The sequence below is a fragment of the Aedes albopictus genome, chromosome 2 (assembly GCF_035046485.1).
Source record: "Aedes albopictus strain Foshan chromosome 2, AalbF5, whole genome shotgun sequence".
NCBI classification, from domain to species: domain Eukaryota; kingdom Metazoa; phylum Arthropoda; class Insecta; order Diptera; family Culicidae; genus Aedes; species Aedes albopictus.
In genome coordinates this window covers 444969685-444994744 of record NC_085137.1, presented here as the reverse complement: position 1 = coordinate 444994744, position 25060 = coordinate 444969685, and the positions used below count along the sequence as shown (strand labels likewise).

The 25060-nt window shown below is 39.5% G+C and overlaps 1 protein-coding gene across 5 annotated transcripts in view; it reads left to right on the top strand.

Annotated features, from left to right (window-relative positions):
• Nucleotides 1-18590, top strand: part of LOC109420223 (transmembrane protein 184B) — a 93673-nt gene extending 75083 nt beyond the window's left edge. For 3 of the 5 annotated variants that reach the window (XM_062853798.1, XM_062853799.1, XM_062853800.1), the window contains exons 5-9: nucleotides 3756-3925; nucleotides 3998-4164; nucleotides 4254-4328; nucleotides 4398-4482; nucleotides 18111-18590. In XM_062853798.1, the coding sequence (XP_062709782.1) occupies nucleotides 3756-3925; nucleotides 3998-4164; nucleotides 4254-4328; nucleotides 4398-4482; nucleotides 18111-18406 (793 nt within the window). In that variant the 3' untranslated portion in view covers nucleotides 18407-18590. Of the gene's footprint in view, nucleotides 1-3755; nucleotides 3926-3997; nucleotides 4165-4253; nucleotides 4329-4397; nucleotides 4483-14087; nucleotides 14292-14639; nucleotides 15911-18110 lie in introns of those variants that run through there. The other 2 variants (XM_062853801.1, XM_062853802.1) reach the window with 2 other exon arrangements.
• Nucleotides 18591-25060: the final 6470 nt, after the last annotated feature.

The following is a 25060-nucleotide window of genomic DNA, read 5'->3' as shown; positions in this document are numbered from 1 at the left end:
ATTCTCGGTAAAGTTTTTACCGAGATTTCTGTAAACCATTACCGAGTCTCGGTGAACTTTGCTGAGTCTCGGTGAACTTTGCCGAGATCTCGGTAAAAAGTTGGATTACCGAGATATCGGCAAAGTTTTGACGACATCTCGGTAAAACTTTTACCGAGATTCAGTGAAAACAATTACCGGGTTCTCAGCTGTTGGATTCTCGGCAATCCGTTTGCTGAGGTCGGCGATTTAATTTAAGTGTGATTTATCCTTCCCGGGATTCCTTTAGGTATTCATCCTTGAATTTTTACAGGTATTCATCAATTCTGTCAAGAAAGCTTCTGGGATTTTTTTCTCCCGGGATTCTTTTACCGAATCCTCTCGATATTTTTTAGGAATTTCCCCCAAGACTCCTTCCGGGTTCTTTCCCTAATTATTTCAAAGATTCCATCAGGGCCTGTACATAAACCACACACCAAAATTTGGCCTTCTCAGACCCTCTCCCACCTTCCCCCTCGTAGATTTTTGTCCTTAAAAAAATTTTGAAATTTGTATGAACCGTAGATTTTGGCCAGTCTACCCCCCTCCCCCCAAAACGTCTACGTGGTTTATGAACGGCCCTTCAGCGATTTATCTAGGATTTTTGTGGGATTTCTCCTAAAATACTTTCACGGAATTCTTCAAGGTTTCCTTCTGGAATTCATCCCGGGATTCCTTTATTGATATAACCTATGATTTCTTAATTGATTTTCCTGGGGATTCTTCCTACCTAGCTTCATTCAGATAATCTTTCAAGGATTCTTCCCGGGATTCCTTTAGCTATTTCTCCTGGGATTCCTTCCGACATTCTTCATTATTTCTTCCCGTAACTCTTTCTGGTATTCCTTCAGATATTCCACCTGACATTAATTTGGGGATTCTCCCTATATATTGTCAGGGATTTTTCATAATTTTCTTCCGGGGTTCCCTTATGGTGTTTTCAAGACAAGGACACCGTCTTCAGCCTGCGGTTGTGCAGACTAAACGAAACACAATACTAGACAACAGACTTAATGAGCATGCAATAAAGAATACGGTAAAATCGAGAAAATTTTCATCGCTCAGAGAGCGAATCGAACCCTCACTCCATAGTATTGTAAGATTATGAGTTTGGTGGCACTAACCGCACGGCCATGAGACACCACGTTGATTTATCCCGATATTCTTCGCAGTGACGATTCCCTATCTTCAAATCTACCTATTCTTCGAGTACAGATTTTGAAACTATATGAAGTTATGAGCTTGTAATAGGAGTACGATGGTTTAAAACAGTAATTTCGGTCATTTTCGTATTATCTTTGATCGTAAATTTGCCGGAGTTACTGATTTTTGGATCGTAGAACAGGTGAAAAGTGGGGTTAGGAGACGCCACTGATTCTTCGATTATTTTTTTCTAGCATTTTTCCCAAGATTTCTTCAATCACCATGTTTTTCTTGGAAATTTCTTCTGGGATTGCTTCATGGATTGAGAGTAGAATTAGCAAACGTTAAATACACATTTAAAAAATGCTTTATGGATTCAACCAGCACTTTTTTTTCTGGAATTCTATTGGGAATGCCTCCCACGATTCCTTAATTGATTCCTCTCGGAATTTCTAGAAAGATTTCTTCAGGGATTTTTTCCGAGATATTTTCTGGCATTCCATCAGGAATTCCTACCGGCTTTTCTTTAGGGATTGTCTCCTGGGACTCTTTCAGGAATTCTTCCATGAATTACTTTCGAGATTGCATCATGGATTTTTTTAAGGATTCAACCTAGATTTTGACCCGAAATTCCATTAGTTGTTTCTTCGGAGCTTCCTTGCGGGAATTCTCTTTCTACATTGATTTTCCCAGGTTTCCTTTAGTGGTTCCTTCTGGAATTTATTAAGGTATTCTTTTGAAGGTTCTTCCCGGGATTCCTTTAAGGATTTTTTTCCAGAATTTTCCAGGAATTGATTCCTTCATTGCTTCTCCCGACATTCCTTCCAGCAATCCTCCAGAGGTTTATTCAGGAATTCCCTCGAGGATTTCTCTTGCAATCTTCCAGGAATTCCTTCAAAGATTTCTACCACGACTCATTCATTGTTCTTCGTAGAGTTTCTGAATGGAATTCTGCCAGAAATTCTTCAGAGATTTTTCTCGAGATTCTTTCAGGGAATCCTTCTAAGATGTTTTTAAAGATTTCTCCAGGAATTTCTTTAGATTTGTTCTACATTGATTCCTCTTGGGATTTCTAAAGGGATTTCTTCAGGAAATTCTTCCGTGATATTTTCCGGCATTCCATCAGGGATTCGTCCTGGCTTTCGTTTATGGATTGTCTGGGACTCTTTCAGGACTTGGACTGGGACTCTTTCAGGAATTCTTTCACGAATTATTCTCGAGATGGCATCATAGATTTTTTAAGGATTCATCCTAGATTTTGTCCCGAAAATCCATTAGTTGTTTCTCCGGAGCTTCCTTCCGGGAATCCTCTTTCTACATTTCTTTTCCCAGGTTTCCTTGAGTGGTTCCTACCGAAATTTATTAGGGGATTCTTTCAAAGGTTCTTCCCGGGATTCCTTTAAAGATTTTTTTTCTAGAATTTTCCAGGAATTGATTCTTTCATTGATTCTCTCGGCATTCCTTCCAGCAATCCTCCAGAGGAATTCCCTCGACGATTTGTCTTGCATTCTTTCAGGGATTCCTTCAAAGATTTCTACCCGATTCCTCCATTGTTCTTCATAGATGTTCTGTATGGTGTTCTGCCATGAATTCATCAGAGATTTCTCTCCAGATTCTTTCAGGGAATCCTTCTGTGATTTTTTTTAAAGATTTTTTTTTAAAGACACGGATACAGTCTTCAGCCACAGGCTCTACAGACTGAACGAAACTTAACACTAGACAACAGACACGACATACATTACGAGCACCAGTGGATACGAGGAAGAAACATTTCTTACGAAAAGTTTCATCACTCGGAGCGAGCGAATCGAACCCTCACCCCATAGCATGGTACGATTATACGCTTGGTGACGCTAACCGCACGACCACGAGGCTCCACCAATTTCCAGGAATGCCTTCAGATTCTTCCCACATTGATTGGGGAAATTTTTGATTGGTCTTGGGATTCTTTCCTAGATTTCTCCTTTTTTCAGGGAATATCCTCTTGAAATCTTTCTTCTCCCGAGTTTTCTATCGGGATTCCTCCTGGGTCTTTTTAGGGATTTTTCTAAGGATTCTTCCAAGTATTTCTTCCGTGATTTCTCCTGGAATTCTTCGAGCGAGGGGTTCCTCTTGTGAATCTTTTCGATATTTCTCCAGGAATATCTATGGAGATTTTTCCTTTGACTAGATTTCTCCAGATAATTTTATCCGTGATTCCTGCGAGGATTACTCTAGGGAGGAGTAGGAGGTGTGTAAAAGGCTCTTCGATAGTGTAACGAAGCGGTATTTATTATGTATGAGAAAATATGCCACGTTGATTGTAAGGATATGGCCAAGTGTATCGTTATTAGGCTTCTTGTAACGTTATCTTCTATACCTAATATAAACGGTTTATTACACAATCATAAAAACATAATGTTCATAAACTATCCCACTCGCATAAAATGTCATGTAATTTATGAACCGTTCATAAATTTGAGGAAATTGAAAATGTGAATTGCGGGTTTGCTTTTCGTGATGACCGAAGCACACATGTGGCACGTACCCACCTACCAACATATGTACAAACAAAACACATTTTCCAATTTCCACACTTTTTCGTTCAATTCCAGTGCCGATGGTGGCTATATCTACATCACCGTCATCTACAACATCTCGGTTTCGTTGGCCCTGTACGGACTGTACCTGTTCTATTTCGCCACCCGGGACCTGCTGACGCCGTTCGATCCGGTGCTCAAGTTCTGCACGGTGAAATCGGTTATTTTCCTCTCCTTCTGGCAGGGTAAGTAACATTCGTCCGGCACAAAACCAAGAGGAAATTAATTTGAATCCGGTTCTCATCCCACGCATGCAGGTGTCGGACTGGCCATCCTGGAAAAGGCTGAAGTAATCTCACCCATTGTGGACGCTGGTGGTTCAACCACATCGGCTGGTACGGTGTCCGCCGGTTATCAAAATTTCTTCATCTGCATCGAAATGCTGTTTGCGGCGATTGCCCTGCGGTATGCGTTCCCGTACCAGGTTCGTACAATCAACCAATCAAATCTGCGGTTTTACTTACAGCAGTGATAGAGGACCATTAATTTCCGCCCTTCCTTCGTTGCTTACAGGTGTATGCCCAAAGCTGCATGACTGACGCGCACGGTAGATCCGTGACGATGCAATCAATATCCAGCAGTTTAAAGGTTTGCATTCCCATTACTCGTGCGCTCCCAAACCCCGTAATCACCCGTCTTATTAAATCTCATTTTTAGGAAACGATGAACCCGAAGGATATTATGACCGACGCGATACACAACTTCCATCCGCAGTACCAACAGTATACGCAGTACAGCTCAGGTTAGTGGCATCAGCATAAAAAAACTGTGTCAAAACTCAAATTGCTCATAATGAGGCTCCCACTATAACGTATGCTAGCAGCTATACGTTCCGCCAGAAAGCAGAAATTTCACTTTTTTCTTCAAGACATTCATCATCTGCACGCTATACGTTATTGTTGAATTCTATTGTTTCACATGATACACTGCCTGCCTACTGCCTACAGAAACAGATTGGTAAAACGGCAGAAAGAAACCGAAACCTTCTGCTGGATTATTTCTTTTGCTACTGTTCTTTTGTTGTTGTTGTTCCTATGGCTGTTATTGTTAGATGTAGTTGAGCTGCTAGCGGTTTCAATTATTTTAGCTTTGATTCTTACCTTTCATATTCATTATGCTATTCGATTCTTGCGATTTTTATTCTTTTTTGAGTCAATGATTTTTTTTAATTTTGCATGATGATTGTTGTAGTTTTTTTTATTGTTTACGTTTTGTAATCATATATTTGCATGTAGCACAAAGTCTCAGGATCTGCTCATGATGGTTGAACTTTCATTTCTACGACAATGTTAGGGACTGAAAAACATATCTTTGCTTTTCCCTAATTTACGTCCAATGGAGAATCATTCTCCATTGCAGCGGGTTCTGAACGAATATCCTCCTATTCCCCTGAACGGAAAGTGCCAACGAATACAAAAAAAGTTATAGAAGGGGATAGAATGTTTATGTTTAGATTAAAGTAAAGTCGAATAAAAAGTGCAAAATCTAAACACAAAAACTGAAATAATAATTTTCTACGGTTTCTTATAAAAAGCATTTGAGCTTTCCATTCCCAACTACCTTACCTTAGGGACAAATATGCGGTTCCTTTTTTTTGTCGATTCAAGAGCAAAGGAATCGTATATGAGTCCATCCGCGGACATTTATTCATTTTTAGGATTAATGATGGCATAGTATGAAGACTACAGTGGGTCAACATTGTATGGGAAAATACAAAATCCCATACAAATTTCAATCGCAATGCGGAATACGGAGACACAATCAATCGCTCCAATATTTTACACAGGTTTTTTGGACACTAAAAGGAATCGAAAAAGCTTTGTTTCAAAAAATCGACCTTGTTGACCCAGTCTAATAAAGACCATTTGCCTTCATATTATTGCAAATAAAAATGCATTTATTAGGTTGACTTTGGGTATTATCGGTAGGTTTGTTCTCTTCGTCAAGGGGTATTTTTGTATCTAAATTGCCCGAATCTTGGTCGTATTATAGTTCAGCTTGGTTGGGAAAAATTTGACGCCAATTTAGAGTTTATGTAATAGGTTACAATAAAAAAACCCTATGACGAAGAGAACAAAACTGCCGAAAAACGTAAGTTCCCGTATATGCATAAAAGACACATTCCACGCACTTGTACACCGCGGTTTTTGAATTTCAGTGAACGAAATTTCTGTGCTCCTACTGTCGATTTTAATTATTTTTGCACCAAAATAAAGATAATTACTTATACTGCCCCTCTTCGCATGTCAGTCCCATGTTGTTTTTCAAAGTGCCTACGTTTTGTAATATAACTCCAATTGTTTACAAAAAAGTGTATTCATGTGATGTATAAACTTTTCGTGGCACATTGATCTGTGAAATGAGGCGAGAAAAATACCAAATTTATTTTAAATGTGCTCGTGAGAGACAAAAATATGATTTGCATTAGAAACAACATGGGACTGACATGCCAAGAAAGGCAGTATATTCTTCTTATAGTACTGAAAATTTGAAAACTCTTTCTAGAAAGTTGCAAATTTCCTGGCGTTCGCTCAAAAATCGTATTTTTTGCGATGGTGTCCCGTTACGCTGTATTTCTTGATTTATTTCGAAGTTAAAAGGCCCAATTCCCAATTAGAAAGCATAAATTGAATCTTCTATTCAAATCTAATCGTTTGATATGCTGGTTAGCATGTATTTGACAACATAAACATTTTTGGAAGCAAAAGTTTGATTCTCGCGCAAAACGTAACGCGTGGAATGTGTTATAGCAGCATTTTATCATAATATTGATTGTTTGTATCCTCCATCGCTGTTTTCTCGACTTGGTGTCTGAAAATTAGTTTATTTTATTGAAAAAAAAAAACAGATGGCATAACCAAATATTCCAGCAACAATGGGCATAGTTGTATTTAGGTCTGTGATTTAGGGCTTCATTACCAACCAAGAACATCCTGAACACCATGACATTTGGAGGAACGAAATAATCGACATACCATTTGATCTAAAAGCTGAACTTGGATGTGGGTTACATCTATATGTATTCATTTAACTTTTGCCAAGAATATCAAAAGGTGTTTTATATTCTTGGATGTTCTAGGTGCTCCAAACTGTCCCATAGTGAAGTCCTTAAAATCCACAATATAATGTATTTTCGCCACGAATAATAGCATTGCATATCCTTCTGGGATCCGTGAAGCTCTTGACATCTGCAATGTCATTTATAGATACTATAGGGATATTCCAGGTCAGCCAAACTACCTTGGAGTTCAGAACTTCAGATCTACACTCGTAACAAGTACCATATCTGTTATACTGAGTAACGTTGCATAATCAACCGCAGTTACTGGAGTAATCTGAAGTCTACTAGCTTAGGGGCCATCCATTAAGTACGTCACTGTCCTAGGGAGGAGGGGGGGGGGGTTGTGAAAGTGTGACAAACAATGTATTGAGTGTAGGAAAAACCCGTACGAAGGGGGGAGGGGGGGGGGGGTGAAAATTCCCAACTTTAGCGTGACGTACTTAATGAATGCTCCCTTATTACAAACCTTTGCGACATACAGGATCGCCCAAACTGTTCTATAATGAAGTCATTCAAATCTACAATAATAGCTTTATATGTTTTCGTCATAAATAATAGTATTCCATAGTCAGCTAGGATGCGTGAAGCTCTTGAAATCTCAAATGTCATTTATAGACACTACAAGGATATTCCAGGTCAGCCAAACTACCTTTGAGTTCAGAACTTCAGATCTACACTCGTAACAAGAGCCATATCTGTTATACTGACTAATGTTGCATAATCAACCGCAATTACTGGAGTAATCTGAAGTCTACTAGCTTATTACAAACCTTTGGGACATTCAGGATCGTCCAAACTGTTCTATAATAAAGTCCTTCAAATCTACAAGAATAGCTTTATGTGTTTTTGCCATAAATAATAGTATTGCATAATCTGATGGAATCCGCGAAGCTCTTGAAATCTCAAATGTCATTTATATACAGGGGATGGGGATAGGATTTAATTCAATTCGGTTTACTGGTTTCCGAGATATGACAGCTCAAAAATGAGTTGTCTAAAAAATAGTAGTGTTTTACCCGAACGGTTCTAACTTCGTGAAAAACTATTCAATCAAGCCCAAATTTGTACCATTGGTGCAAATGCACATATAACAGGTTGAAAAATAGTCAAAATTTGAGATTTTTTGATGCACTCTATGAAAAGTTACAGAATGTTGATTTTTTTTGTGGGAGAAAAAAAGTTTCCTATCCCAAACATTTTGGCCACCTCCAGTACACTACAGGGATATTCCAGGTCAGCCAAACTATCTTGGAGTTCAGAACTTCAGGTCTACTCTCGTAACAGTAGCCATATCTGTTATACTGAGTAATGTTACATAATCAACCGCAGTTACTGGAGTAATCTGAAGTCTACTAGCTTATTACAAAGCTTTGCGATATTTAGGATCGTTCAAACCGTTATATAATGGAGTCCATCAAATCTACAAGAATAGCTTTATGTGTTTTCGCCATAAATAAGAGTATCGCATAATCTGCTGGGATCCGCGAAACTCTTTAAATCTCAAATGTCATTTATAGACACTACAGGGATATTCCAGGTCAGCCAAACTATCTCAAACTCGTAACATCAGCTATATCTGACATACTGAGTAACGTTTCATAATAAATCGCGGTGACTGAACCAACCTGAAGTCTACTATATATTATTATGAACCTTTGGGACATTGAGAGTCGTCCAAACTATCCTGAAGTTCAACTCTTGATAGTAACAGTACTCACAATAAACTTTAAACTGTAATCTATAATCGCCCTAGATCATGAGTCATTTCAAGATAGTTTTGAGATATTCCAGGTCAACAACACTACTCCGGAGACCATAGCTTCATGTCTCTACACTTGTGATAATAGCTTTTGCCACTACTTTAATTAGTGTATCCACTGTACTTACCATAGTAGTTGGAGGAACAATAAGCGTTGTTATATATTTTTGGGATATTATGGGCATCCTTACTGTTATGAAGCTTAGTTGATAAAAACAACCACTGTGACATGAGGCGATTTCGTTTTAGATAATGTTGTAATGTTACACAATATTTTTTTTTTGATAATTTAGCTATGTCGTAGTCTCTGATTGTATTCTGTGAGCTCCAGTAAGTATAATAGATTATGCAACATAACTCCGTATAGCCAAAACAGAAACTTCAATTGCTGTAGATGCTAGATATTAAACATTATAATAGTTTGGATAACCCCGGCTGTTCTTACGATGTCCATTGAACATTCATAAGATTTATTGGATAAGATAGATTACATATCGTAGCTTTGTATAATGAATGAACCTACCGTTGCAGCCGTAGACTTTAGAGTGTAATCTCAAGAACGGTTTGGATGACCTAGGATATCCCAACAGATGCGATACTGTCTATTGGATTTGCAGAAGGCTTACTGGACATGATAGATTACAAATAGTAGCTTTGTATAATTAAAGAAGTTACCGTTACACCCGTAAACTTTAGGATCTAAACTCAAGAACAGTTTGAATGATCGAAGATATCCCGACTGATCTGATACTGTCTATTGAATTTTAAGTAGACTCACTGGACATGATGGATTACAAAGAGTAGCTTTACATAATGAAAGAAGTTACCCGTATGCTTTGGATTCTATACTCAAGAACAGTTTGGATGACCTAGGATATCTCAACTGATCTGATACTGTCTATTGAACTTTCAGAAGACTCACTGGACATGATAGATTACAAATATTAAGCTTTGCATAATGAAAGAAGTTACCGTGGCTCAAGACTACGCGCAGCAGTTAGCAGTGGCTTTACCAACGGAAGAGCAGCTTGGCGCAGCTACACTTGAAGATGGCTGGAGGGACATCCGATCCGCCATAGGTAGTACCTCGGCTACAGCACTAGGCTTCGCGACTCCGAATCACAGAAACGACTGGTACGACGGCGAATGTGAACAGTTGAAAAACGAGAAGAATGCAGCATGGGCGAGAATGCTGCAACACCGTACGAGAGCGAATGAGGCACGTTACAAACAGGCGCGGAACAGGCAGAACTCAGTCTTCCGGATGAAGAAGCGCCAGCAGGAAGAACGAGATCGCGAAGCGATGGAAGAGCTGTACCGCGCTAAGGACACACGAAAGTTCTACGAGAAGCTGAACCGCTCGCGCAGAGGCTTTGTGCCACAAGCCGACATGTGCCGAGATAATCACGGTAATATTCTCACGAGCGAGCGTGAGGTGGTCGAGAGGTGGCGGCAGCATTACGATGAGCACCTCAATGGCGACGTTGCAAGTACCGAAGGTGGCGTGGTAACAGATCTAGGAGTATGTGCACAGGACGAAAGACTTCCGGCCCCTGACCTTCAAGAGATTGAGGAGGAGGTTGGCCGATTGAAAAACAACAAAGCCGCTGGAGCAGATCAACTACCAAGCGAGCTTCTAAAATACGGTGGAGAAGCACTGGTGAGAGCACTACACTGGGTCATTACAAAGATTTGGGAGGAGGAAGTATTACCGGAGGAATGGATGGAAGGTATCGTGTGTCCCATCTACAAAAAGGGCGACAAGTTGGATTGCGGGAACTACCGCGCGATCACACTACTGAGCGCTGCCTACAAGATACTCTCTCAAATTTTATGCCGCCGTCTATCACCGATTGCAAGAGAGTTCGTGGGGCAATATCAGGCTGGATTTATGGGTGAACGCGCTACAACGGACCAGATGTTCGCCATCCGCCAGGTGTTGCAGAAATGCCGCGAATACAACGTGCCCACACATCACTTGTTCATCGATTTCAAATCGGCGTATGATACAATCGATCGAGAACAGCTATGGCAGATTATGCACGAATACGGATTCCCGGATAAACTGATACGGTTGATCAAGGCGACGATGGATCGAGTGATGTGCGTAGTTCGAGTATCAGGGACACTCTCGAGTCCCTTCGAATCTCGCAGAGGGTTACGGCAAGGTGATGGTCTTTCGTGCTTGCTGTTCAACATTGCTTTGGAGGGTGTAATAAGAAGAGCGGGGATAAACACGAGTGGGACGATTCTCACGAAGTCCGTTCAGCTGCTTGGTTTCGCCGATGATATTGATATTATTGCTCGTAAATTTGAGACGATGGCGGAAACGTACATCCGACTAAAGAGTGAAGCCAGGCGAATCGGATTAGTCATTAATGTGTCGAAGACAAAGTACATGATGGCAAAGGGCTCCAGGGAGGAATCACCGCGCCCGCCACCCCGAATTCATATCGACGGTGATGAAATCGAGGCGGTTGAAGAATTCGTGTACTTGGGCTCAATGGTGACCGACAACACCAGCAGAGAAATTCAGAGGCGCATTGTGGCAGGAAATCGTGCCTACTTTGGACTCCGCAGAACTCTACGATCGAATAAAGTTCGCCGTAACACGAAGTTAACCATCTACAAAACGTTGATTAGACCGGTCGTCCTCTATGGGCACGAAACATGGACCCTACGTGCAGAGGACCAACGCGCCCTTAGAGTTTTCGAACGGAAGGTGTTGCGTACCATCTACGGTGGAGTGCGGATGGAAGACGGGACTTGGAGAAGGCGAATGAACCACGAGCTGCATCAGCTGCTGAGAGAACCAACCATCGTCCATACCGCGAAAATCGGGAGGCTACGGTGGGCGGGTCACGTCATCAGGATGTCGGATAGCAACCCGACTAAAATGGTTCTCGAGAGTCATCCGACCGGTACAAAAAGACGTGGTGCGCAGCGAGCTAGGTGGGTCGACCAAGTGGAGGACGATCTGCGGACCCTACGCAGAGTGCGGAACTAGAGACAAACAGCCATGGACCGAGTGGAATGGAGGCGGCTACTATGTACAGCAGAGGCCACCCCGGCCTTAGCCTGACCGGTAAGGTAAGGTAAGTACCGTTGCACACGTAGACTTTGGGATCCATACTCAAGAGCAGTTTGGATGACCTAGGATATTCCGACTGATCTTATACTGTCTATTGAACTTTCAAAAGACTTAGATAGATTACAAATCATAGTTTTATATACTGAAAAAAGTTACCGTTATACCCGTAGACCTTAGGATCTAAACTCAAGAATAATTTGGATGACCTAGGATATCCCAACAGCTCTGATACTGTGTATTGAATGTTCAGAGGACTCACTGGACATGATGGATTACAAATAGTAGCTTTGTATGATGAAAAAAGTCACCATTACACCCGTAGACTTTAGGATTTAAACTCATGAACAGTTTGGATGACCTAGGATATCCAGAATAAATATTCTGCATGATATTCTACCCTTTTCATGCTATTGAGCACCAAAACAACAGAAAAACGTAGAAAAGGTTCTATAATAACGCTGCATTCATTTATGAGTGAATCTACGGATGGTACAAATTTCCTAAATGGAGGAGTTGAATGAATGAATCTAGGGTTTATTTTTTCAAGAATTCCTCTTAGAATTTCTTCAGGGATCCTTCTAGGAATTTCTGAAAATGTTCCCCTATAAATGATCGATTATTACTTATGGAATTCCTATAGATACATGTATATAGATTCTAGATATTTCACTAGAATTCCTCTATTAGATTTCCCAATTCGGCCTCCTCTATGGATTTCTCGGGGGATCCTCTTGGGATTTTTTCCAGGATTGCCTCTTGATGTTCCAATACGAAAATCTGAATGGTATAGCTTCTGAAATCCTTTTACACATTCTTGTTTGAAATTCTCTTGGAATTCATGCTGGAATTTATCAATAATTTCTGCTGTGATTCCTCCTGGAATTGCTCCAGATATTATCAGTTTATCCGGGAATCCGTATTCGTGCATAATCTGCCATAGCTGTTCGCGATCGATTGTATCATATGCCGATTTGAAATCGATGAACAAGTGATGTGTGGGCACGTTGTATTCGCGGCATTTCTGCAACACCTGGCGGATGGCGAACATCTGGTCCGTTGTAGCGCGTTCACCCATGAATCCAGCCTGATATTGTCCCACGAACTCTCTTGCAATCGGTGATAGACGGTGGCATAAAATTTGAGAGAGTACCTTGTAGGCAGCGCTCAGTAGTGTGATCGCGCGATAGTTCCGCAATCAAACTTGTCGCCCTTTTAGTAGATGGGGCACACGATACCTTCCATCCACTCCTCCGGTAATACATCCTCCTCCCAAATCTTGATAATGACCCAGTGTAGTGCTCTCACCAGTGCTTCTCCACCGTATTTTAGAAGCTCGCTTTGTAGTTGATCTGCTCCAGTGGCTTTGTTGTTTTCCCGAGCAACACACATGATTACAAAACAGTTACGACAGCGCATGTAAGGGTTGCACAGAAGTCACTGTGATTTACTGCGCAACCCTTACATGCGCTGCCGTAACTGTTTTGTGACCATGTGTGTTGCTTGGGTTTCAACCGGCTAACCTCCTCTTCAATCTCTTGGAGGTTAGGGGCTGGAAATCTTTCGTCCTGCGCACGTACTCCTAGAACTGTTACCGCGCCAACTTCGGTGCTTGCAACGTCGTCATTGCGGCTCTGCGCGAGCGGTTCAGCTTCTCGTAGAACTTTCGTGTGTCCTTAGCGTGTTTTAGTGGAATTAACTGGAAATTATTGTCGGTTGAGAATTTTATGTACGGTTATTAATTTTACTATGGAATCGGCAGTTTCCACCACAAAATTTATTTCAGTGTGTCTACTAAGTGCAACTACAGTTATACCATAATTTACAAGTCAATTTCGTTTGAACGAAATGGGAACTGACGGACTAATAATTGTTACAGAGTGACTATAACTGTGCAAATTGCTTAAAATCATGCTTATTTTATGACAATAGTGAAAATCTAGTCTAGGTTGAAATTAAATACTGCACAATCCATCTTTGATGGTGGACAAATGTTCACTCCCTAGATAATAATATAGAATCTTGTATTTTATTATTAGTTATTATAATTACTCTACTTCTTGCACTCTGAGTAGAAAATGTCCGATGGCAAAATAGCCTTTTAAATCCAGCCTTTTGTCTGGTATGGGAACATTTACCCTGATTGATTAAGCGTATTTGGCACACGTTTTTCTTATCATCATTCATATCCTTAGGGGAAAGCGGTCAACAAAGAGACGTAGCAAAACAAACAAAAGAAAGTAGCAATCTCTCAATAAGTACAAAATAAACTCAGCAAACTATCATGCTCTAAAAATATTTAAAGAGTAAAGACATTTTAAGCTCGATAGCTAGTACGTAAAATTTACTATATAGGATTGATCCCATCCATTGTAGGGTAGCAAAAACAATTCCGACACATTTTCAATATTGAATGATGCTGGAAATAAAACATTTCAGAATGTCCATCACCGGTCTATCTTGCAAATAAAATAAAACTACCGAGGAAATCACAGGCAGCTCAATACCTTCAAAATTACTATCAACTACGTGAGGATGAACTGTACATAAGCGGCTACAACAGCAGTAACATCAACAGCAACAACAACGCCTTATCGAACACAGGGAATCAATTCTGAAGTCTCTTCGTTCCACAATCTTTGTGTCAGTATGTAGTAGGCTACAAGCACCATGTCACGTGGTACTTGATTCCCACACATGTTTTTATCATTTTTCAACCAACACCGATTTTGTTATCTTAAGCCGATGGAATTAGATTCTTCGGGGAACACACTTTGTGATTTTTTTTGTTAGTTACATCATTTTACTGATATTGATTTAATTTCAGTGACAACACTCATCCACAAACATTCACCAAAGCCGGCAAAATATGCCCAGCATTAGTCACGCCTTTATAATTTCAGCCTTTATTACTATAGCATTCACAAGCCCATTTTAATTTTGTTTTCTTCATTTCTTTCCTATCCATTCATTATTATCTACAATTTGCAGAAGTTGTGTCCCAGCAGCCCTACGAGCGCCTCTAACTGCGATATTGGCTTAAATCAAACCTGACCGCAAACTAACTAACGAAACAAAACAAGTGCCTTCCACCTTGGTGGGCAATGGGAGAGTGAAATCTTCAAACTCAACTGAAAAGAACTCTTTGGTGATCTACAACTGCAGTAACAACAACCGTCAAAGTACATTTTATATTTTAATCCTATGATAGTTTAGTAAGAAAATTCACAGCTCCTGCTCCTTCTGTCTCGGTAGCAAAACAAGCAAGGAAGTTAAATTAAACCTAAAGCTTTTAACATATTTTTCACATGAATTTAACTGAAATTGATCAAACTATTTTAAAATCGGAGAATATTCAATGTGATTCCTACGCAAAACTCTTAAACCGTAGGATTGCAAACGCCGCTTAGGAAATAATCGTGAATGATACTTATTTTACATAGTTTTACAAAGCAGCATTAAAATTAGTAAGCGGAATGAAAACACGTGTATCATAATTAAAGACTTTTGACCTACAGTAAGCAATTATTAGCAATAGAACAATATAGTAACAGCATACATTTAAGACCGTTTGAACCTTTCAAAACTTAGTCTGTGCAACCCGTGAAAAGGTTCTCGACTACCTAACTAGCCCAGACTTTGAACGTACTTATAGGAAAAGCATAACAAGCTTTCTCCTGGTTTTAAGCAAAAAAAAAATGAGCAACTATTTGGAATTCTCTGACATCTGAGAAGTAATATTTGCACGCCAAATATCATTTCCTAACCTTTAATCCACCATTCGCTTCCATATTTGCCTGTTCGTTTCATTTCGTCTTCTGACCCTCAAACTAAAATCATCTCTTGTCTGTAAAAAAAGCTTACTTTCAATGTGATCTATTGATGAATGCTTGCAAATATTACTGCTTGGATTTCTTTCATCTGCCTGCTATTTGAGCATTATCTGCATTGGAATGTACTTACCTATAATAGATGTGTTCGTTTATGTTTGGATTCAAGTGAAAATTAGCGATTTCATTTTTGTTCAATGATGAAGCATGTTGATGTCAAATGTAACGAAACAGTCGTGTTGTGCAAGGACGAAAGGTAGAGTAGTAGGTCGATGTCGGTAGCTGAAAATGTGAAAATTATTGTGAAAGGAAAGCAGGACGAAGGTAAACGGTAGGGGGCGATCGGTGCAAGCACCTTCTATCAACTCCCCTGCTTGTAAGTAAGTACCTTTTTAAGACGATTAAGTAAAAAAAAATATTGTATTTAAAATAGTCGCTGTTGTTTGTATGGTTGTTACATATTGAAAGAAAATTTCCTTATGCATGCATTTTCCTAAAATTTGAATAAACACTGCATTCTGTTTCACGTGATTGATACGTAGGGTAAGAAATCAAACTTTGAACTAGTCAAATTGTAATCTTAATTTGAACCATTTCGAAATTCATTAAAACGACATACTTTTAAGGCAAATATTGTTCCGAAAAAGATGTTAAACAGCTTTCCGTAATATAACCTGATAACATGGACTTTAAAAGCATTGAAAAAGCGTTTTTATCATGGAAAACAGGCAATTGAAAAATCACTGTGATTTCACCCATTTCCCCCTAGAGAAAGCACATTTTCGGTACACTCGTACAGCTCATGCATTGTATCACACGCAATATGTGAACACGTCAAATGAAAGCTTATTTATCGTAGAATCGACCAACCGAATAATATTCCGCATTATTTGTCATAAAATTATCAAATTTAAGTAATTCTTACTGGGAGAATGTTATCTTAAGTTGAACCATTTGTAATCTAAATTTGAACTAGTAAACGGGGGCGAGCTTCCAGTGCAGTGTGATTTTTTTCCTGCTAAAACGTGGATTCGGACCATTGTGCAGTGTTGGCCAACAGACTGCGCTAGTGGTTGTTTTGTTTACTCTTGGGGGATGAAAAATTCCAAATTTAGTTTCCAAGTTCCTGAAGAGTTTAAAACATTCTTAGTTGAAATTCCACTGCCTAATGAAAAATAGTTATGGGAATTAGCAGATCCATGTGTTTTTCTATTGTTTAGCACGAAATTGGCTGTTGTGGGAGGTGTTCGAGCTGCTGCCGCCAGTAGTTCAAATTTAAAATTGGTTCAAATTATGATTACGATGGTTCAAATTAAGATTAAAATCATTGTTGACGAATAATCGAATTTTTCAATGAAATTCGGTGCAAATACAAACTTTTTACCACTTATCAGAAAGCTTATACCCGTGGCTTTCATGTACATAAAATTTTGCCGTAGTAATTTTTTTCCATGTGGGAGAAAAAATCACTCAAAATTTGCGCTACTTCAGAAAGCTACAATTTGGTTCAACTTTTGATTACCTACCCTATGTGTATCAGCAGGAGCAGAAAAACTATCGCAGACAAACAAACATAACACGGGTGAGATTTCCATCAAACCATGCTTCAAACAATCGTTTTGAATTCACGAAGTTGAACATATCACAACCAGAGGCGCGCGCATAGTTTTTGTTGGGAGTTAACGTTTCACACTAACGTTTTCTGTTGACGTTCTGTTACGATAAAATCCTCCCTGCTATGGAGATAGCCTAACTCCGTTCTATTTTGATCAGGTCTGCTGCAGACAGCCAATACGAGAGGATGTAGGTTTGAAACTAATTTTAAACCACTAGTTTAGGCAAATCAACTAAGTATCAATTGTTTTAGGTAGAATTCAATCAATAGTTCAATTGTTCCACCCATTCCTTATTCACATTAACAGTCTTCAGCAGTCCCGATCAAAATAGAACGGAGTTAAATTATCTCCATCGCAGGGAGGGTTTCGTCGTAACACATGGTGTACAGATAAGCTTAGAGGCCTTTACTGGTCCTCGGGCGTTGATCAGCCGCCCTTAACATGGGCGACGTTGTTTGGTTTTATGTTTAGGAGTATGCAAATCAAGTAAGCAATAGTTTATTGTTCTATCTTAGGGTCTTAAGAGTAATCGTGCGCGAGGACGGATAGCAAACCCCAGGTAAGTCAAACCTCATGGCATGCAATTTTACGGTAATTTGTCATTCAGTATCGACTACATTATTGGTAAGTTCTGCTGTAATAGTTAACAATTTACACTCAGCCATCATCATGAATCAAACAATAGCCCAGTTTAGATCAAAGAATCCATCGATCATATCTCGCGCTCAGTATCATACGGGCGTATCTACAATGATCGATTTCTCTTCATCGATTTTCTCTTTGGTTAATAACTTGGCCGGCAAATCATTTTTGGTTGTTTTTGTTGTTTTAGATGCTAGTTCTAGTCGTCCTTCATCGAAATACACCGATAGATCATCCGACTATTGGTCGTATTTCTCGGAATAATCCGAAGAGAAAATCGATGAAGAGAAATTGATCATTGTAGATACGCCTGTATGATACTAAACGCGAGATATCATCTGCTGCATTGTGTGGATTTCAATTTGTTTTCACAGGTGGTAAAAATTCACGCGGCATTCGGGTGTCATCGTACGATCCGGATGATCCCAGTAATCAGCTGACGCAGGGTGGTGGAAATGGCGGATCAGGTGGCACCAACCAAAGCGGAGGAAGTAGAAGCGGAAGTGGTAGCTACAGTACTGGCCACGGCAACTACATTGCTCCACCTACGCTCGGTAGCCAGCGGAAATTTATGGTGGGCGGAGGAGGTGGCTCCCAGAAGGTGGCTACCATCAGTCAAAATTATAACGAGAAAACGATGCTGCTAAGTAGCGACGATGAGTGCCAATAAGAATGGCGTGTCTCCTAGTCGAGGATTTTCTTTCCTTGTCATTCCTTTTCTTTTGTTTTAAATTAACCCTGATGTAGGCAAGAATCATGTTTAACTAATTTCATGTAAATGTTGTAATTTTCCAAAGGTAGAAACGCTTTTAGGCGAACATGAACTTAAAGCCTATTAAGTGGGTTTAGGGTAGGCACCAGTGGCGTCGCGTAACCTCACTTTTTACCTGTGCACCGACCCTAAAACTTGCAATTGCAGGGGATTTATGATCAAAATCGAAATAGAAATGAGTGGAAGCAGCTATTCTCGTCATTTTCTTATTATTACAAGCAAATTTGTTGAAAAAAATCAAGAATTTATACTTGGTGCACAGGTAAAAAGTGAGGTTACGCGACGCCACTGGTAGGCACATATTCAAACTATGGCAAATCACATGAACGACGATCCAAAAAGTGACAATGGTCAGGCAGTGTAGTTATTTATATATGATACATAAAATTATCTTTAGCAGCATTTGTATACATGACAAACAAGTAAAAGTTGCTCTAGCGGCACATACAATTGCGCAGGTGATCCTTTATTAATGTAAACTAATAAAACACAAACCAATTACTCACAAAAGAAATGGTCCGAATTGCAGTTTACAATGACGGGGGTTAGTAAAGGCATAGTATTTTTGTGTATTATAAAATTCAATTAAAATACTATACACAAAACAGAAGATACAACATTAAGTTGTTGTATTTGAAACAGGCACTCTCAAACAAAATGAATAATTTATACAGGATACAAGCTTTTTTTTAGTTGAAAACAATAAGCAAAGTGCGAAATATAGCTAAAAAGTACAATATTCCTGCCATTTTTAAACACCTAACAGAAAAAACGGCATAGAATGATGATACAATGACATCGGTAGACAAATTCCACACATACTGCTTGTTTGTACACTGAACAAAAAAAAACCTCTAGGCATGATCGGATCAAAGGATAATCAGCCACGTTTAGTATTTAACAGATTCTTATAACATTTGAATGAGCCTATTGATTTCAAAAGTTACACAAGTAAAATTGCTTTTTTATTTTTTTCAAAATCCGAAAAATGATGAAACACAGTAGTATGCATACAATTATTGTGCCATCGAAGTCGAAGTACCAGTAAACTAACTTATAAGGGCAAGTGAGGAGCTGCCTTTGTTTGTGGCACTGTTTACCACTCGGTGTGTTGAAACACAAAAGCACTAGGCAAACTGGTGTATATGTGAGAAGTATTGTTTAACTAAGTATAAATAGATGATGACATACGTCGGTCTCCTTCTCGTTCGATGCTGCATATAGCATTGTGAGCATTACAGTAGCAGAGAGCAAATCATTATATAGAAAACGTTCTGCTTTTAGTACGCTCTGAGAGGAACAATGAAATGGCGACGTAAAATACACATACAGAGAAGAAAGCTGGTGTAATTTCTAAAATAGCATATATAATATATTGAAAATTATTTTAAAGAGCTTAATTTTTTATTGTTTAATATCACATCTCCAACTAGCATTACTTCCCCATGTACCAAGGGGAATGACATAGCCTTTTTGAACTGGAATATCCGCATTTATCCGTTTCTAACCGTCGCTAACCGTTGCTAAGCGAGCTGCTAAGTGAGCAGAAATTAGACGGTTAGAAACGGATAAATGCGGATATTCCGGTTAGAAAAGGATATGTCATTCCTCTTGCCATATACAGTGCCTTTGAAAACAATACCTAACAGAAATAATATCAAGCTAATCTCATTATCATAGATAAGTAACCCCTGAATTTGGTATTTAATTATAAGCGAAAAACAATAATTCGCTAAAGGATGGGAAATTTTAGTATGAAAATGTTTCAAATCAAACCCAGACATTTACGGCATCTAAACATTACACATGAGCATGAGATGACCGTACAATTCGTAGTTTCTACTCCGTTACTGACCAGAATAGTCAACATTGCGCAGGAAACCAAAAGGAAGGGTCCTGGGTGTAGCTTTCCATCCTCAATGTTACGGCATCTAAACATTGACACGGATCATTATCTTGGATTATCCAGCGTCACGAGTTCAAGAAATAACAAAGCGATGCGTTTATTTCTCGACCAAAATGGTTTCTACACATTATCGCTAGAAGCTACAAGAGAGGATAGGAAAAGACCAACAGATCCTGTCAATGTCAACAGTTTATGGGAGTTCATCCATGAAACAATAACTACAGCAGTGCAACTGTGAAATGTCATAAAACACTGGTTAAATGTGACAATGATGGATTCCGTTTAGGCTGGTTTAGACTGTTCAATTAAAACGAGCATCTCACTTGAAAGCTTTTCGAATATGTGCAATCCAAATGGAATCATGTGTTAAGACTAAGCAAATGACTTGAGTGTCCACCTGAATGCATTTTAGATGAAGCAAGTGTTTACATTGTTCAACTTGACAGATGACTTGAATGCAACTTACTTGAATCGCGGGTTTAGTAAGGACAAGTGAGATGATTTCGTTTGACTTGAATGAAAAAGTTCAAGTCAAGTGAGTTCGTCAAGTAAGATGAATGGTGGTGTTTACACACGTTCATTTCGCATTCAATTTGGGACTTTCAGTTTAGGGTAAGAAATCAAACTTTGAACTAGTCAGATTGTAATCTTAATTTGAACCATTTTAAAATTCATTAAAACGACATACTTTTCAGGAAAATATTGTCCCGAAAAAGATGTTAAACAGCTTTCCGTAATATAACCTGCTAACATGGACTTTAAAAGCATTGAAAAACGCGTTTTTGTCATGGAAAACAGGCAATTAAAAAAACACTGTGATTTCACCCATTTCCCCCAAGAGAAAGCACATTTTCGGTGCACTCGTACAGCTCGTGCATTGTATCACACGCAATATGTGAACACGTCAAATGAAAGCTTATTTATTGTAGAATCGACCAACCGAATAATATTCCGCATTATTTGTCATAAAATTATCAAATTTAAGTAATTCTTACTTGGAGAATGTTATCTTAACCTTCTTCGTGCATTAGCTTGCGCTCACCTCGCTAACCTAGTACACGTTTAGGGGTCATAATTGTAGGAATAATATGTGTTATAAAGAATGGTTATGTAGATATACTGAAGATTAAGATTAAAATATCTGTTTTGAAAATCTTTACATATACAATCAGAACTAAATTCAAATTCAATTACATGATTTGCGCTAGTGTGCTAGCTCACATTTGGAACGATTCGGAAAATGGACAGGCTCGAAGGATGAACACGAAAGAAGCGCGTGTGCTGCTGCACGAGCAAGTTTCCAAGAACCGACCTGAACGTCGCCAGCCAGCTGATGGATGATACGCAATATGCGGAGAGGAGAAAGGGGGTTGAAAGAGAAAATTCATTTGAATGGGCATAAACGGGAGAGTGGAAAAAGACAATCAGTTTGTAGAATGATGTTATGAAGTGATGTTGTGCGTGTTGTTTGTGAATTAAAAATTGTGCAAAATAAAAAAGAAAATGGAGTATGTAAAAGTGAAATTTTACTTGTGTTTTCAATTTAAATTCACGAATCCCGACAATGGCACAGTCGGTAGTGTTAATTGAAATGTAAGTTTTTTTAAGTGAAATAATAACAAATGTCCGAAAGATTGGTCGGTGGAGTTTTATTTGATTTTGGAGAGTGCTCCGAATTGTTGGGTACAGGACGTCCAGCGCGGACCGATACAAGGTGCTCGATAAGGTGAGTCGATATTTTGTTTAGTGTGATGGAGGACAAATGATTGTGACTAGAGGATTGCACTCGGTAAGTTTGGTAGTAGCGAGGTTGCTAATGATGACAATTTATGCACAGTGTTAGCTACGGAGTGATCTTTTTCAATTTTTCGATGCTTTTGAAATCTTCGGTATGTAAGTAAAATATATAAATAATGATTTCAGGAATCATGCAAGGGCAATAAGGCATTTTATGAGACGTTTCAAATCAGCTGTTTTTTTTTTGAATGTTTACCAGTTTTGAAGTCCAACCGGTGGGCCCATCTCGGCCCATTTATTTACATTTTCGCTAGCATAACATGTGATACGGGCCCATTTAATAAACGGGGTTCATTTATCTGCAAAAATGCGTCAAACCGCCCACTATAATTAATATCCGTAGACCGTGGGATGTTTTTTCATCTGCTAGTGACATCATACAGCTCGGGGGATTGAAACATGTCGCATTGAAAACCGAAACATCTCTGCCAGCAATAATCTGATCAGCGCTCACCACATGTTATGCCACTTTTCGAGAAAACAAAAAATTCAAATGTAAACAATAACAATGAGCGGCCCACTGGTAGAACGTCTCGTAAAATAGCTTATGCAGTTTTGTTACAGCTGGTGCGGATTTTGCGATTTTTACGTTTGGTCATTCGTTGGTTGTGGGAGTGCAGTGGGTTGTTGTCATACAAATGGAGCCTTGCGCTGGAAATGCATGTGCACTAAGTAATTGTTGACAAATTTATTGCTGTGTTATTGTGAAATTTAGCGATTTGCTATTTATATCGCGTAACTTTTCACTAGAAGAAAACGTCATGTAATTTAGTGAAGCAAGGGAAATATTCAATGAAAAACGCAATATATTTTGGAACTACAACCTAAATGCAAGGTTCGTCACCAAACCAAACCTATAATTTTCACAATAATAAAGGAACAATATTGAAGAAGTTTAAAAAAAAAATCGGCCACGATTGTTAAATATTATATTCCGTAAAGTCTGGGATGTTAAATCCAACTCTAGTTGGGATTTGGTCAGTGTGTCCAAGAGGAGCACTGGCCCCGGATGGGTAAAAAAACCCAACTTTAGACCTGAATTGAAAAAGTTGGTCGTCGCTTCATTGGACGTAGATCCGGATGGATCAAAAGGAAGGTCGAAATCCAACTCTAGATCGGAGTTGGTCAGTGTGTCCAAGCTGAACACTGGACCCGGATGGGTCAAGAAATCCAACTTTAGACCTGAATTAAAAAAAAAGTTGGTCGTCGCTTCATTGGACGTAGATCCGGATGGATCAAAAGGAAGGTCGAAATCCAACTCTAGATCGGAGTTGGTCAGTGTGTCCAAGCTGAACACTGGACCCGGATGGGTCAAGAAATCCAACTTTAGACCTGAATTGAAAAAGTTGGTCGTCGCTTCATTGGACGTAGATCCGGATGGATCAAAAGGAAGGTCGAAATCCAACTCTAGATCGGAGTTGGTCAGTGTGTCCAAGCTGAACACTGGACCCGGATGGGTCAAGAAATCCAACTTTAGACCTGAATTAAAAAAAAAGTTGGTCGTCGCTTCATTGGACGTAGATCCGGATGGATCAAAAGGAAGGTCGAAATCCAACTCTAGATCGGAGTTGGTCAGTGTGTCCAAGCTGAACACTGGACCCGGATGGGTCAAGAAATCCAACTTTAGACCTGAATTGAAAAAGTTGGTCGTCGCTTCATTGGACGTAGATCCGGATGGATCAAAAGGAAGGTCGAAATCCAACTCTAGATCGGAGTTGGTCAATGTGTCCAAGCTGAACACTGGACCCGGATGGGTCAAGAAATCCAACTTTAGACCTGAATTAAAAAAAAAGTTGGTCGTCGCTTCATTGGACGTAGATCCGGATGGATCAAAAGGAAGGTCGAAATCCAACTCTAGATCGGAGTTGGTCAGTGTGTCCAAGCTGAACACTGGACCCGGATGGGTCAAGAAATCCAACTTTAGACCTGAATTGAAAAAGTTGGTCGTCGCTTCATTGGACGTAGATCCGGATGGATCAAAAGGAAGGTCGAAATCCAACTCTAGATCGGAGTTGGTCAGTGTGTCCAAGCTGAACACTGGACCCGGATGGGTCAAGAAATCCAACTTTAGACCTGAATTGAAAAAGTTGGTCGTCGCTTCATTGGACGTAGATCCGGATGGATCAAAAGGAAGGTCGAAATCCAACTCTAGATCGGAGTTGGTCAGTGTGTCCAAGCTGAGCACTGGACCCGGATGGGTCGAGAAATCCAACTTTAGACCTGAATTGAAAAAGTTGGTCGTCGCTTCATGGGGCGTAGATCCGAATGTATCAAAAAGGAAGGTCGTAATCCAACTCTAGATCGGAGTTGGTCAGTGTGTGAAACCTGAGCACTGGACCCGGTTGGGTCAAGAAATGGAAATCTGTTAAAAGAAATTATGAAGCAAATGTTGGAATTTTTTTCCAAGCTTGACGCTAGATTGGAGCAATTGAGCCTGAACACCTCAATCCAAGATAGTGTAAGTGAGGTCAGAGATTATGAATAGTTGGAAATGGAAACCTGTTAGAAGAAGTCCTGAAGCAAATATTAGAATCTTTTTCTGAGCTGGAGCTAGATTGGAGCAATTGAGCCTGAACACCTCAATCCAAGATAGTGTAAGTGAGTTCGAAGATTGTGAATAGTTGGAAATGGAAACCTGTTAGAAGAAGTCCTGAAGCAAATGTTAGAATCTTTTTCTGAGCTTGACGCTAGATTGGAGCAATTGAGCCTGAACACCTCAATCCAAGATAGTGTAAGTGAGGTCAGAGATTATGAATAGTTGGAAATGGAAACCTGTTAGAAGAAGTCCTGAAGCAAATGTTAGAATCTTTTTCTGAGCTTGACGCTAGATTGGAGCAATTGAGCCTGAA